Raw genomic sequence first — 14,308 nt, forward strand, 5'->3', positions numbered from 1 at the left:
CAAGCTAAAAATGGCAACTAAAGCCAACCGACATCATTCACTGCTACCCAAGTCAAGCATAAGCTCATGTTTAATTCAGAAAACTGTGATATTTATAACTCACACTTCCCTCACCCGCGACACTGAACCCATTGCGGCGTACAACAAGCACAGTTGCGGCAACACTATTCCTCTGTCAATTTACATTACATCCTTGTTAGTAAGCATGCAAATTAAATTAATCCTTCATTGCGTCAGGGACCTCGCCGGCGCTGTTTGAAGTCGAGCCCACTCGCTTCCAGGCCTGACGAGAAGATGAGGAGTGATCATTATAATTGGCTTGAGGGGAAGGAAGTCTTCTGCTGCTGGAACTGCAATAGAAGACAGCGGGCCCGAGCATTACTTGCCATTCACGTCCTCTTGAATCGTTCTCGTCGGCTCCTTCATTGACATTGCTCAGTTCACCATGAAACACGTCTCTTATTCCCTCCACATGCATGGGCAGACAGTGAAGGGGAGGAGGACATGTCGCCTTTCCATTAGAGCATGTGTCGGCTTCATTACACACAGCAGCGGAGGCAGAGCCATTCATGTATGCAGGATCTCAGAAAGCGCACGGCCCGGCCGAAGGTTGGATGGCTCCTCTGGGCCTGACTGTTCATTTACACCGAGGATGTCTCACACATGGAGAGATCTCAGCCCCAATGCTTATCAATGGGAAAGGAAGAAGAGGAGGGGAATGTCTCAGTTTTGGCATTGATGTCATTTCATCCTTGAGCCGTTTGGTAACTTTATAATAAGAAAACTTGTGTTACTCGTGATGTTAAAGCATCTTCACCTCCAAGCAAGTCACTTAATTCGTCATAGTAATGTGCTTCCCTTACAAAAAATACCATTCAATTGGAAATGAGGAAACACTGCTTCTTTGTCAAGACATTGTTCAAGGCATTAGAAAAATGCCTTGAACCCGGCTCTATGTAGAAACCCTACGGTTGAATCATAAAACATTATTTTGACTTGACTCATAATATGTAAATGCAATTAAAACACTTGATAACTTGTAATGAAAATATGTTTTGTTGTTTTGTTACGTCCTGTTTCATGCCTGGCTTCCTACATGTCGGAGCTGGCATGCCACTGCCACAAGCGCCTGTGATGGGAAAGTTACTAATGTCCACGAGCGCTCTCTCTGCCTCAAGTGAACCTCTGATGAAGTAAGGAGCTATTTTTGCCTTCTCCCCCCTCAGTCACACTATTACAGTAGCTGTTTTAGTTTTTCATGCTGTGTTTCTCTTTTTAAATCACTCATGCTTAATCCTAGTAGTGGAAAGAACAATGTGCCACAAGGGGCAGTGGATGACTTAGCTTTGTCAGTTTGCATCTCTTCCTTCACACATAACAGCATGCCAGAACGTCTTTGCTCTTTTCACCAACACCCAGTTAAATCCATTTTTCTTCCCTGTGAAACACAAATATGAGCTACTGTGAACAAAATAATCCACTGTAAAATGATCTGCTGCACTTCCAGTTTTCTTTCCAATGTGAAAGAGATCTCACATACAAGCGTAAAGAACATTCAAATGAGTATAGGAATATGACAAATGTCTCTCCGAGTGCAAAGGGTGACTTCTATAGGGTTTCCGTGCACCGTAGTTTCTCAGTTTGCTTTAGTGTAGGTTATTTCTGGAGTGTGAAGCAGTTTGGAAACGTTAATGGGAGTGTGGCAGCAGAGAGAGGTGAGAGATTCACAGTGGAGGTGTGATGGCAGAGGGCAGATTCTTCTGTATCATGTATTCTTCTGTAGACATTATAGTCTATTCTGTCTCCATGTGACAAGAGGGCCTCCTTGCCCTGACCTCTATTTGTGCTGTGCTGGTGACTCTGTATTAATCATCAGGTCGGTCTAATTGCATTAAAGTCTCTGTCTATAACCAAACCCACTGTGAAGCACTCTGACATTCAGACATTTCCCATTACATTCTGTTAAATAAGGAGTGTGTGTGTGGCTGTGATTACATGCTTAAGGACCTGTCACTCAATCTGTCCAAAAATCCATTATTCCAGCTTAAGAGTGTGGCAGCTTCTCAGACAGATGTACACATCAAAATGATGACATTACTGTTGAAGTGAAATAATAACTGAAATATTGTTTGAGGTGTTTAAGATCATAGGACTGACGTGTGTATTCTGTTCTAGGATAGATTGTCATTTTAAAGCATACATCTATATCTATATAGTATTGTGAGACTATTCATAAATGGTTACATTGTAACTAAATAAATGTCAACATACATAATAAGTTATTGTGTCCTATATTTATAATGAGACCAGATTACCACCATAATGAGGCAATCTAAAATTTTATTCATAATAAGATAAAAATCATTTTAAGCCTTTAATGAGAGCCTTAATGAGAGGTGACTGTGTTTCAACAGAGGGTGTCACTTCTCCAAACTCTTGAATCTTGTGGTAAAACTTGCATTTTGCTGCTGTTATGTGAAAGTTTTATAACTCAATTTTTTAAATATTTTTATTTGAATTTAACTAAAGTTGACATGGTCCTTCATGTGCTGAGTAAATTCCATGTCAACAGGATACCATGAAACCGATTCAAAACACATTGTAGCATCTAAAAAAAATAAATGCATGGTCAAAACAACGTTGTTTTTAAATCCTGCCCAGCTGACATTTGGAAGCTTCACATCCACCAGCAGCTATTTGCGATCTAAATGTGCCCAGTGTGTTGTACAAGGTTTGTCTTCTGTGAATTTAAGTGGCAAAGTGCAAATGGAAATTCCATGGCTTGCTAGAATGGCTCCCCTTTTCCTGTCTACGCCCCACTGTTTCCTGCCTGCTGCATGACTAGGTGTGTTGACTTTTAGATTGGAACATCTATAGGGGTACATATCGGTCCGACTGTGGGAAAGGGTGTTGCTCTCTCTGGGTCACCATGAGACCAAACAGAAGAGTTATACTGCTTCTTCATTTCTCGCTCCCTCTGGGACTTGTAATCTTCCCCTCGTCAAACCCGGGTGTCTGATAATAGGAGATCTTCAGTTAGCGGATCCATTTAAAACATGGCTCTGTCTAATTAAAGGCCTCACACCGAGCATCTCAGATCTTCTTTAGTCACAACTGTATACTTAAGCTTTGTGTTTGTGCAGCCCTGTCATAGACAAGCCCATTAGTGCTGCTGGCTGCCATGTCAGGTAGCTCTGCCCCTGTCTGATGAACCTCACCACACTGAGGGCCTTCAGCTGTGGACTTCCTCAGTTCCTGCGGAGGTAAATATTGTGTTTTTATTTCAGTGCGTCCGCAGCGTGGATGGAGCCTTGTGTCGGGTCTGGGATGTGTCAGTGCGTCTGTAAACCACTCTGGGGACGGCAAGATTACTTTACAAACTAAGCCTCACAGAGCGCTGCCTGACTGCACCTGAACAATACAGTAGTTCATTCACAGACCAGCTCAGGCCTACTCTTCTCTCACTGTGATAAAAATCAAGCCTTTGTGAGCCTGTCCAAAGACGAGGAAAAGAGGAAAAAAAAAAGAAAGAAGGGGTTCGTGGCAAGTAAAGGTCCGACTCTCAATAGCGGAGTTTGTTCTAAAAGAGTCTATGCATTAGCTTTTACCTTTCACCTAGCTTGTGTTGGTAGCCTGAGGGAGTGAGGGAGTCTAGCAAGTGCATTGACTCAGCGCTGGGACTTCAGCTGAGTTGACTTAAGTCCCACACATGAAGAAAAAGTTATTTATATTCAGATCTGTGCTGCACAGGTGTTCAACTCTGCACCTGGCAGCTCACTAAGTTTGAAAGAATCTCTACTTGGTTGCAAAGTTTTATCATCAGATTTCAGTCATTACTCATGGCCATATTCGCCCATTTGTGACTGCAGTTGGCTGACCAATCTGTGGATGACTGATGAAAATTGAAAATGCTGATTTTTTTATTCATAACTCAGGTCTATTTCACCTTGAATTCCCTTACCTTTGCCAGAATTTGAATTAGATGAGTTTCCTACAAGAAGTACCCATGCAAGGATTTTCACCACCATGATGTAGACTGTACAGTGTTTTCATGAGGAATGCAATGCTCTTGACATGCTTGCCTTGTTTTATTTTGATAAAATATACATGAATATACAGTATTTCATCAGGTTCCATTGAGTTGAGGAATAGGCTGTGGTCTAATATGCAAGAAGGCATCTTCAGTCTGTCACATCCATACAGTATTGTATTTGGGATAACTAAACAAATAGATAACTACAAAGACTTCAAGAATAATAATGGCTTGTCAGAATCATAGCGGACTTTTCTATACTCTAGTATTGGTTTGTTTGAAAATGGGGAAAACCCTCACCAGGTGTGTAGCTGACCACTTAATACCAAAGACAAGTTGATGGTGCGAATACCGACACACAATCTTTGCATCAAATCCAGTCTTAGCTCTGAATTGAACTCTTAATGTTACATTCTTCTAAAATAGATACATGCAAAGTGATTAATTCCTTATTAATTCTTATAAGATTCTCCTGGATGTTGGTTCACTTGGATTTTACAAATGTTTGGCAAAAGAAAAAGAAAAGAGACAACATGATGGTATGAATTGATTAAATAAGTTTATTTGATTTACAGAGACATGTACATTTTAAATCAACCCCCAAGGGAGCATCACAGTTCATTTCTAGAATAATATTGTTTGATTTCTCTTACTTTTTTTCCCTCTTGTATTCACTTGCTCTAAAAATAAAAATAACCTCTGTTTTCTGCTCAACATCAGAAATAGGTTTCTTTATACATGATTCTTGTATGACAAGAAATAGCACATTCTCAATACATCACTTCAGTGATTATTAACATAGAATTACTCAATACAATGGACTTATACTCCTAAAGGATTGGTGCTAAATCAACTAAATTTGGCAAGGTGAAACTCAATTCATGACCCATCCAACCAGAGCCAGCTTCCCCTCTGATGATAAGTGACAAAATGTCAGCACTTACTGTGAGCATGAAGTGTCGGCCCTCTGTGGCAGAGGCTGTGAATTGGATGCTAGGCTATGGTTAAAATAAATCCCTGAACATTAAGCGTGCAAAATGGTTTGATCAGTTGTCCTAGAAAAACAAACATCATACAACAGCTACAAAAATGAATACAAAAGTATTGCGCCATAAAGAAGAGGCCAATACATTGTCTTATCACATTGCAGTTCCTTGTGTGTGTGTGTGTGTGTGTGTGTGTGTGTGTGTGTGTGTGTGCGCGCACGCAACATGTTTCTCTATGTGTGAGATTTCCAATTCATGATCACAGTAAATACGATGAATCTTAGTGATGTAAAAAGGTATTGTGTTGTTTCATTGTGATACAATAGGATGAACATACAGGCATTTCTAAACCCAAAACAAACAACAAAGTGTAGTATACTTAAACCTTAAACTTCCCTTTACAGATTATTCTTCATTATGGTAACAAACAAATAAATACATTGCATCAAAGCCATCATTTACAATATATTAAAGTTGCTGCATGATATAGCTATATATATCTCTATTGTAGTCATTTTATAAAACTCATTTGGTAAAAAAAAAAAAGAAAGAAAAGAATATCAATAAAAGGAAGGTAAGAAGCTTAATTCATTAAGATGATGTAGGTGTGTAAACACGTCAGGTTGGACAGAATCACATTCAGAGAGCTCCACACAGTTGGAGAGAAGCTAAAGCTAATGATCTGGCAGCAAGGACACCCAGCCCACACAGCACCCCACACACAGCCAGTGAGTCACACTCACACACCAATGCTACAAGAACCATCTCAAAGTCTCCCTTTATTTCTCTGCTAAGTTCAATCTATCCTCCTCCTCCTCCTCCTGTGTTTCTCAGAGGTCTGCAAGGTGCTTTTCCCTTTATGCAGAAGTTTTGAATCCGCCGACTCCATTGGCGGTTCCAAGGTTTCAGTAAAAATTTTATCCACCGGGTAAAATACTACAAAATATTATCCTTCAAGAGTACTTTTGATCAAGCTTTTGCCTAGATCTTCAATATATACACACAACTAGCTTTAGCCGTCCTCTCTGACATATTGTTCTTTGTGGTAGATTGCATTGAATTTGCATAACTACAAATATGATACTGTAATTGGTGCATAGAGTGATGAAGAAATAAAATCCAGGCAATAATGTTTACTGGCTATTGTGTCGTTCAGGAAGCGGACTTGTATTTCCCACACATACCTCTATTCTGGTGCTTTTACCTAATGCCCTAACTCCAAGTTTTGAAGGGGACTCTCTCTCTCTCTCTCTCTCTCTCTTTCTCTCTCTCTCTCTCTCTCCCTGCCTGTAGTGACATCTGAAGACATGCTGGTTCGGTTTCAGGGGGATTCCTTGCTTATCCTTTATCGCCGATAAAAGCTCTCCATCGGTCTAACCTGGGGCCAATAGATTTCCTGTTCCTGTCTGGGATTTTGATTTCCCCGACTAATACACGGATGACTGTGACTCCAGCTCTTTTCAAAGGTCCTTTCTTCTAATCATGGAATGAGATATCTACAATTGCAGGGGGAAAAGGTCTCTTCTCACAATGCCCGTTATTGTAACCAGCTAGCACCGACTGGAATCCATCATTAAAAGTGACTCCGTCTCTGTGTGGGTGTCGTGTCCAGAAATTCAAAACCAGCCATCAGAGAGCCATCCTTTAAAGGGAAACTCAGCTCACTGATAAGGCAGTGTGGATGAAAGGTTGGTTTCCCCGACATTAAAATTCTTGTATTGCTTCTCGTTTATACAAAGACAGGTGTTGCTCCTTAAAACGGCTCCGAGTTGAAAGAATAGCATTACATCTTTTTTGGGAAACAAAAAAAACATGTACATTATAAATTATAAAACATATAATCCAGTGTCCTTTCTACATTGCCTGGATTGCATCATCCTTCTGAAACAATCATAGGCAGTAACCTCCAGTTTCAAATCCAACATCACACAGAATAAAAATCACAAGAAAGCTTGTGAATAGTAATGTGCAGAAATTGCTCATCTCTGTCATGTTTTCTGGCACTGTCTACATTGATATAAGTGCTAAAAGCTAAAAACAACAACAACAACAACGACACATGGGGGTCAAAAGAAACAGCTTGCTTGCTCTGTTGATGTGAAAGCTCCAAGTCTTAAGGCTGATTCACTGACCTTTAGACAGTAACACTTTTTGGCCTTTCATTGATGCCTATGTTTACATGCACAGCAAAACTTTGATCTTGATGCGATTATGAGAATACTGCGATTAATGCATTCATCATGTAAACACTGTAATTATGTCACATTGAAGTTCATACTGTGAATACTGCGATGAAGACGTGTGGAGTAATGTGATTTTAGTCACGCTATCAGAGAGTTGTTTGGACTCATAAGCACCACTTTCCAAACAGTCTCGCTCAACACATTTTAACGAGTTGCGTCACTTGCTCGGCAGAACTTGATTTGTAAATTTGTACAGCTACTATCTGTTTACATCCAGGCTCCATGCTTTGAATGTCAGCACTGAATAAATTGTGGGAAATTTGCATGGGAGCAACAGAAACGCCAAGGGAGCAATATGATGCACATGACAAAGTGTTCAATTAATAACTCCAGTATGCAAGAATCCGTGAAAAGTAGTATTGAAAAAAAACACTTTCTGCTATGCATGTAAACAGCTGAATCAAACTAATCTCATCGTCAAAGTAAGGGCAAAAATTTGATGGTGTGCATGTAAACATAGTCAGTAACGCCATGAAGGTTGTTGGTGGTCAGTGCAAAGTCCGAAGGAATGTAATGATGCTATGGCACTTGGTGCAGATTGACAGCCGATGTAACAGACAGACAGAGACAGACAGACAGACAGACAGACAGACCGTTAGACAGACAGACAGACAGACAGACCGTTGGACAGACAGGCAGACAGACAGGGCAGGTTCATGGTCAGCATTCAGTAGTATGGCATCGGGAGGGAGTGGGGAGGGAGGGTGCGGGGGGTCACAGGGGATGTTACCACCCCACCGCCTCCCTGGAAGGTTCAGTGGATCCTAGCAGACAGAGGTGAAAAGGACACCAGCTGTCGGTTTGGCCGGCTTCAACACACTGCTGTGTGCCTTCTCACCGGCTGGTGATTTAGAGGTGTTTAAAGGAGGGGCAAGACGCTCCCTCTTTCCAGTTACGAACAGCCTCCATAAGCATGTACAAAAGGACGAGCGGGAGCCGAGATGAGGATGATGGCGTGGTTTTAAAGAAGTGGATCAGCTGCCCTCGCTGTTTAGCTCCTTTTTGTCATCCTTATTGAGTTTGGTTGCTCCTCTAGATGGCCCCTCACTTGGGTGTCACCTGACAAAGAGAGAGAAGAGAGAGAAGAGGAAATGGTGTGGTTAGAGTCTGTCCTCACCGCAGGACATTCTCATGTAATTAATGTTGAGGTCGAAAGCTCCTTGGCCATCTGTTAGGACCTTCCTGATAACGCCCGCCCAGTAGGACCAGCCTCTGACCTACATGTGCCACTGTACACAACATACCAACACACTAACACTCTGTTTTCTGCAGATCCCCTCAATCTGTGTGACAGCAAGCAACAAGCAAAACAGAATCACTGCACCTTCAGGATGTACAGAGTGGGGATTGTGCATGTTGATGAGGACAAATTGTTACAATGCACCTGCCTCACTTTACACTATGATTTAACACTATACTTAATGACCCAGTCAAATATGGTTTTTTTTTTTAACATCAATAGGCATATATAGACCAAGATTTATGAAGGAAAGGGCTTAGCGCTTGCTGATGTAAAATTATATTTTTGAAACTTTCAGATCACATAGGAATGCTAAGTTCATTTCCAAAATGCTATAAAACCAATTTGGAAAAAATTAAACTTAACTTAACTTAACTTGTAGTTAACCATTCAATACCTCTAAAATCCAAAGATGATCTAATTGCAAGGAACTGTTTTAATTCTATCATAAGAGTGTGTGTCTCTTTTTTCAATTGGTGCATATCTCATTTTGCAAGTTTAACTTGGGAGGTTACTGTGTTTGTTTTTTTTGCTCCATTTTCAGCCCCATTCATTTGCACTAGCATTGGCAACAAATGCTAGCAATTTTTCTTCCCACCAAAATCTGAAAATGGACTTAATAAGGACTGAAATTACTCGTTCATGAGAATTCAATCAGACTTGTTAAAAATGTCTTCCAGCTGCTGAAATACTCATAAACAAAGCCAGTATTGTGGGGGAGATGCGGTGCCAGAAGGAACACTATATTCCAGTTGGAGACTGGGCCATTAAGTGCTCATGGGGCCGTGGCTGTGATCTGTTCAGATTGGATGAGAGAGATGGCAGTGAGTCACGCTGCTTGTTGTGGTCTGTCATTACAGAGGAATCCCTCTGCCCCGGACACTCCAGTACACAAGCTACCACTGCTGCTACAATGGGATTAGTGCAGGGGGCTTGGCAGAGCGCTGTTCCAAGCTAGTGTCTCGCACTCACATACACACACACACACACACACACACACACATACACATTTATATATACACACCTGATTGCATGCACTGCATTGAATGTTTTTCATTATCTTAAAGACATTTTGATCTAAAAGGCTTATGCTTGAAATTTGTTTCTTAGACAAATATAAATAGTGAAGTTGATGCCTATGTATGAATTTCTTTCCAAAGCCTTTGCCTTTCCATCAAGGCAAAGGGTGGCTACTGTAAAGAATCTAAAATATAAGATAGTTTTGATTTGTTTAACACTTTTTTGGTCACTGCATAATCCCATTTGTGTTCTTTCATAGTTTTGATGTCTTTACTATTATTCTAAAATGTGAAAAATAGTAAAAATAAAGAAAAATGTGTGTGTCCAAACTTTTGACTGGTAGTGTATATAAACACACACATACACATACATATACACATACACACAGGGAAACATATACACACAGACACGCATACTAATCCACACAGGCATGCACACATGCACACACACAGATACACAAACATGTCCCAGAAAAACAGCAGTCCTATGATATACAAACAAGAGCAATTAGCTTAAACAGAGGATTAGAGGACTTAAAAAAAACCAGAGAGAGAGAGACATTCAATCCTCTCCGGGTCTGACCATTTTCTACACTTATTAGTCTCGACTGTTACTGTAAAACCTCTGTGAATTGTTTATGTTTGTGGGCCAAACATGAAATTAAATTGTTCAAATGCCAGCGTGACGATAATTAGAGTTGTGAATGCTTTGATATCTGCGAGACTGGCCTGCCTCCTCACAGCTTCACCATTACTGTGGTGGAGCTTGCTGGCTTCTCAAGCAAAGGGGAGGTCTGATTGGTCTGGCAAGCGAACAAACTCTAATCAAACCGACTTGTAGTGGTTTTTTGGCCGGGAGGATGCAAATCATGACTGAACATGGCTGGGCTGAATGCTCTGACACTACTATAGGTCTGGCGGGCTTCACATTCGGGGACGGATGGAGAAAGCACTGAATGGCCTGGTAAACAAGACCATAGACACATTTAAGAAAGCGCTGAATGGGTTCTTCCTATTCACTTATTCATCGGCTTATGAAAGAGGAATGGCTTGAAAGTCAAGGGCCTCTCTTGGTGTTTTGTATGCTGTACAGTTCACGTCAGAGCCTGGATGTACACTGTGTGTGTGTGTGTGTGTGTGTGTGTGTGTGTGTGTGGTCTGTGGTTAGTGCCCTACCCGGCACCATAAACCCACTCAGCACTGCTGACTGAGGACTCAAAGCTTTTGTTGAATGATAAGAGCGCAAAGAAGGAAAGTGTGTGCCTGCAGCTGTATAAACACTTATAACAGTTAAAAGTTTGGACCGCAGCGGCTGAATCAGGGTTTCGCCTCGTGTTGCGAATTTCCTCCCCAAGTAGTCAGGGGTAGCGGTTACTGAATAAATAAGTGTCAAGCCCCGCTGTCAGATCTCACGCTGATCTTCTGACAGCCTGCGACTTGGGGATCTCTTCTAGTTAACGTGTGCTGCGGAGGGAATCTTTGTTCAGCGGTCAGCGGAGGCCGGTTACTCCTGTGGAGGAAGTTAATTGGATCTCACTCTATCTGATCTCCGTCTGGGATTGCATCGCCAGAGATTAATAGCCTGCGATGTATAACAGTTTAGGTGATTACTGCCTCTCTCTATCCTCATTTATCCAACAGTCCCTTCGTCTTCTCTCTCTCTCTCTCTGTCTCTCGTGTTTTCCCTCTAAGTTCCTCTCCTGTCTGTGCAAAACACTTTTTGCTGCAATTTAAATATCCTCCATAAACCCGCACAGATTAACAGCATGCACTGCCGGGTTGGGGGAGAATGGGAGGTGGAGTCTTGTCATCGGAGAGCAGGCAACTGTGAATTGTATTGATCCGTGAGGAGCAAGTCAGACCCAAGGGAGGAAATGTTGCCTGCCTCTGATTGGATTAGCCTCCAAAACCAATTTGCTGAAAATCTATCAGCAGAGAGCGCCCTCATGTTCCACTTCAGAATAGAAATGTACAATTCACGAGGAGATTCAACTCTGACCTCATGTAGCTGCAAACCACTGTTCCCTATAATTAGCCACTCTGACAGCAGAAGGAGAGAGATTTAGCTCCTGTGTGTGTGTGACAGAGAACTGATGAAGCCCTGAGGCCGGGAGCAGAAAATGACACTCATGGGCTGAAACCTGAAACGTGCGGCAGCCATGTGGGAGCCTTTCATGTCACCTGTCATTCGCTCTGCATGCTTAATGTCACCCTGCCACTGATAATGACACCGCCGTCCTGAAGATCCTGAGATCATCCTCTCCTCAGCCTCTCCAGGAATTCGCACCTTTGTGAAGGCAAGATTTTTTTTCACCAAATCGACTATAGCCCTCACATACTGCAAGTACTTGCAATTTTGGCAAATCATCACACTTCTTCCTGAATGGAACTCTATCCATCATGAAAGAAACGGGACCTCGGTTTTCCAGTTTTCACAAGTCGGTGCGATTTTATCATAAAACCTCTAATCACAGCACTTGTCAGCAAGCTTATGATCTTTGTTCTTGGAAGTTTGTCAGTCCTTGCACTGCACATAAACCCAGAAAAAACACAAACCGATTTGCATTTTTTTAGGAAAGCTACCATAAAATAGAATGTTGTTTGCTCACGTGATCAAAGAAAATATTTCAAACACAAGAAATGGTGAAGGGGCTGCCACATAAGATAAAGTGAGTTGTTTGTCATTGACTCATTACACTTTGTTGCTCTTTTTACATCCCTCTCATACTAAAGGACATAGGCAGGGCATTATGGGGAGGTGGTAAAACAAACCCAGCAGTGTATACATTCATGACCTATTTTATTACAATTTTTTTTAACATGGTATTTTATATCTTGGAAGTCAAACAAGCCCGGATAGGGGTACAAAGAAATGAATAGGAATGCACAAAACCTTGACCTGTTGGCTAAACATGATAACCTTTACAAGCTAGTCACAACAAAATCCTTGTCCTTGCAATCAGTGAGTCAGAGTTTAATCTTGTTATTGTTAACCGGCAACTACAGTAGCTCCCTATTGTCCTACTGTGCAGGGTCGGCTGGTGCGCCGCCAATTGTTGTGTTTTTTTTTCTCAGTTAATAATTAGTGAGAGAGGTTTTGCACCGTGTGTGTGAGTCTGATAAAGGCAGGAAGGAGGGAAGGCAACTCAGGTCTTGATAAGATGCCAGAAACATAGCCAAATAACCCCACCAAGAATGCCCAGACACATAAATACAATGGGACAGGAAACAGATCAGAGATCAATCATGTTTGTATCATCATGAGTATCACTTCCAACATTTACGCTGTCATGATTAAAAGGTCTGGACAGCCTCGGGTCAAAGGGTCTGTTAAGTGTCTTAAAATTCTCTAAAAAAATCTTCATGCTTTCAGATTTTGTTGAATCTAGAAAGAAGGGGTCTATATCATGCTCGCCAGCTAATGAGAAAAGAGCTCAATAAATATTTATGTTCCAGGAACGTCTCTTCTGTATCAACCTCTTAAACTTGCTGATGTGAAAAGCTATAAAGAGAAAAGGCCTCTTTAGTAGAAAAAGGCATATTTGAATGCAAATTACCTGGTCATACCTTGACTGAGGAGGGCGGTCGTGTCAGCTGGCTCAACCTGGCAAGAGAAAAAGGTTTTAATTAGGAATGCACAACATGAGACAGATTTTCTGAACCCACATAGGCACCCATCCTCTTCTTCTCCAGCCTCGTCTCACTCTTTCAAGCTATTTCTCCCGAACAGACATTCTTTCATCACAAGCTGACTATCTTCCTCGGTCTCTCCATCTCTTATGCACACTTCATGACAATCTGCTTCTCTCATCCTCCAGGCTGTGAAGCTCAGTCTGCCTTGACCCATACTGTATCTGTACTGTCAATTGGCATGGCAGATGAGACAGATGTGCTCACACACATGTAAGTACGTGGGGTGTGGGTGTGCACGCTGTATGTGTGTGTGAATGTGTGTGTGGGTGTGTTGGGGGGGGGGGGTATGCATTGAACCTGAGCTATTAATGGCATCCCCTCAGCCAAAAAAAGCCAACAACCTAGAAATAATAAAGCACTCTTCGGGGCTGGAAATAGACAGGCGCGCTCCAGTGAGTAACTCGTTCGGCTCCACGCCTTTTATAAATAGCTCTGAGTATCTGAGGACACACTCATAGAAGAAGAAAAAAGCTGCAAAGCGCTTCGTAAAGTCAGGGGAAATTTATAAATCGGGGGCTTTAGAGCGTAAATGGATGCTATAAATATCCCAGTCATTGAATAACCCTAGTTTAGTTGTTGATGTTGTCATCTTTCTTGGTCCCCGAAGTGCTGTTTGAAGCTTCTTACATAAGAGCTGCTGCTGTCTGAGTAGAGCCCTTGTCTTGGTTGGGATGTTGCCAGTCCCGATCTATACAGTTCTGCAGAGGCCTTTAGCATAGAGAGGCATGTTGTACTCAGCTATATGATGAATGCAGCAGTATGTTTGCTGAATCTGTGCCTGGATGCAATCCAACAAGCTAGTGTATGATTAACCCTTCTACAATCGTAGCAAACAAGAGGTGCAGTTGCACAAATCCTCTGTTTAAGGAAAAGTTGAAATACTCTAATAGGACAATACTCCGGAAGATGTTGGTGGAAATTTCTATTTAAGTAAATGAACAGAAGTACTGTATTTGATAATAAATGTACCTAAGTAAGTATATGTTCAATACAATGCTCTAGTATCAACTGATGGCATGCATGGCAATTGTAGTAAATGTAGTTCAGTAAAAATTTGTATATTTGCTTTGAAATATAGTAGCTTAAAAACTCTA

General features: G+C 41.6%; 1 protein-coding gene across 2 annotated transcripts in view; it reads right to left on the reverse strand.

Moving 5' to 3' along the window:
- Window positions 1-4,573: 4,573 nt before the first annotated feature.
- Window positions 4,574-14,308, reverse strand: part of spns2 (SPNS lysolipid transporter 2, sphingosine-1-phosphate) — a 70,196-nt gene continuing 60,461 nt past the window's right edge. Inside the window, exons 12-13 of one of the 2 annotated variants that reach the window (XM_071901306.2) lie at window positions 13,089-13,125; window positions 4,574-8,321 (exon numbers count right to left, since the gene is read on the reverse strand). In XM_071901306.2, coding sequence (XP_071757407.1) covers window positions 8,307-8,321; window positions 13,089-13,125 — 52 coding nt within the window. In that variant the 3' untranslated portion in view covers window positions 4,574-8,306. Of the gene's footprint in view, window positions 8,322-13,078; window positions 13,126-14,308 lie in introns of both variants that reach the window. The other variant, XM_071901314.2, reaches the window with a different exon arrangement.

This window comes from Centroberyx gerrardi, chromosome 11, assembly GCF_048128805.1.
Source record: "Centroberyx gerrardi isolate f3 chromosome 11, fCenGer3.hap1.cur.20231027, whole genome shotgun sequence".
In the NCBI taxonomy this organism is placed as follows: domain Eukaryota; kingdom Metazoa; phylum Chordata; class Actinopteri; order Beryciformes; family Berycidae; genus Centroberyx; species Centroberyx gerrardi.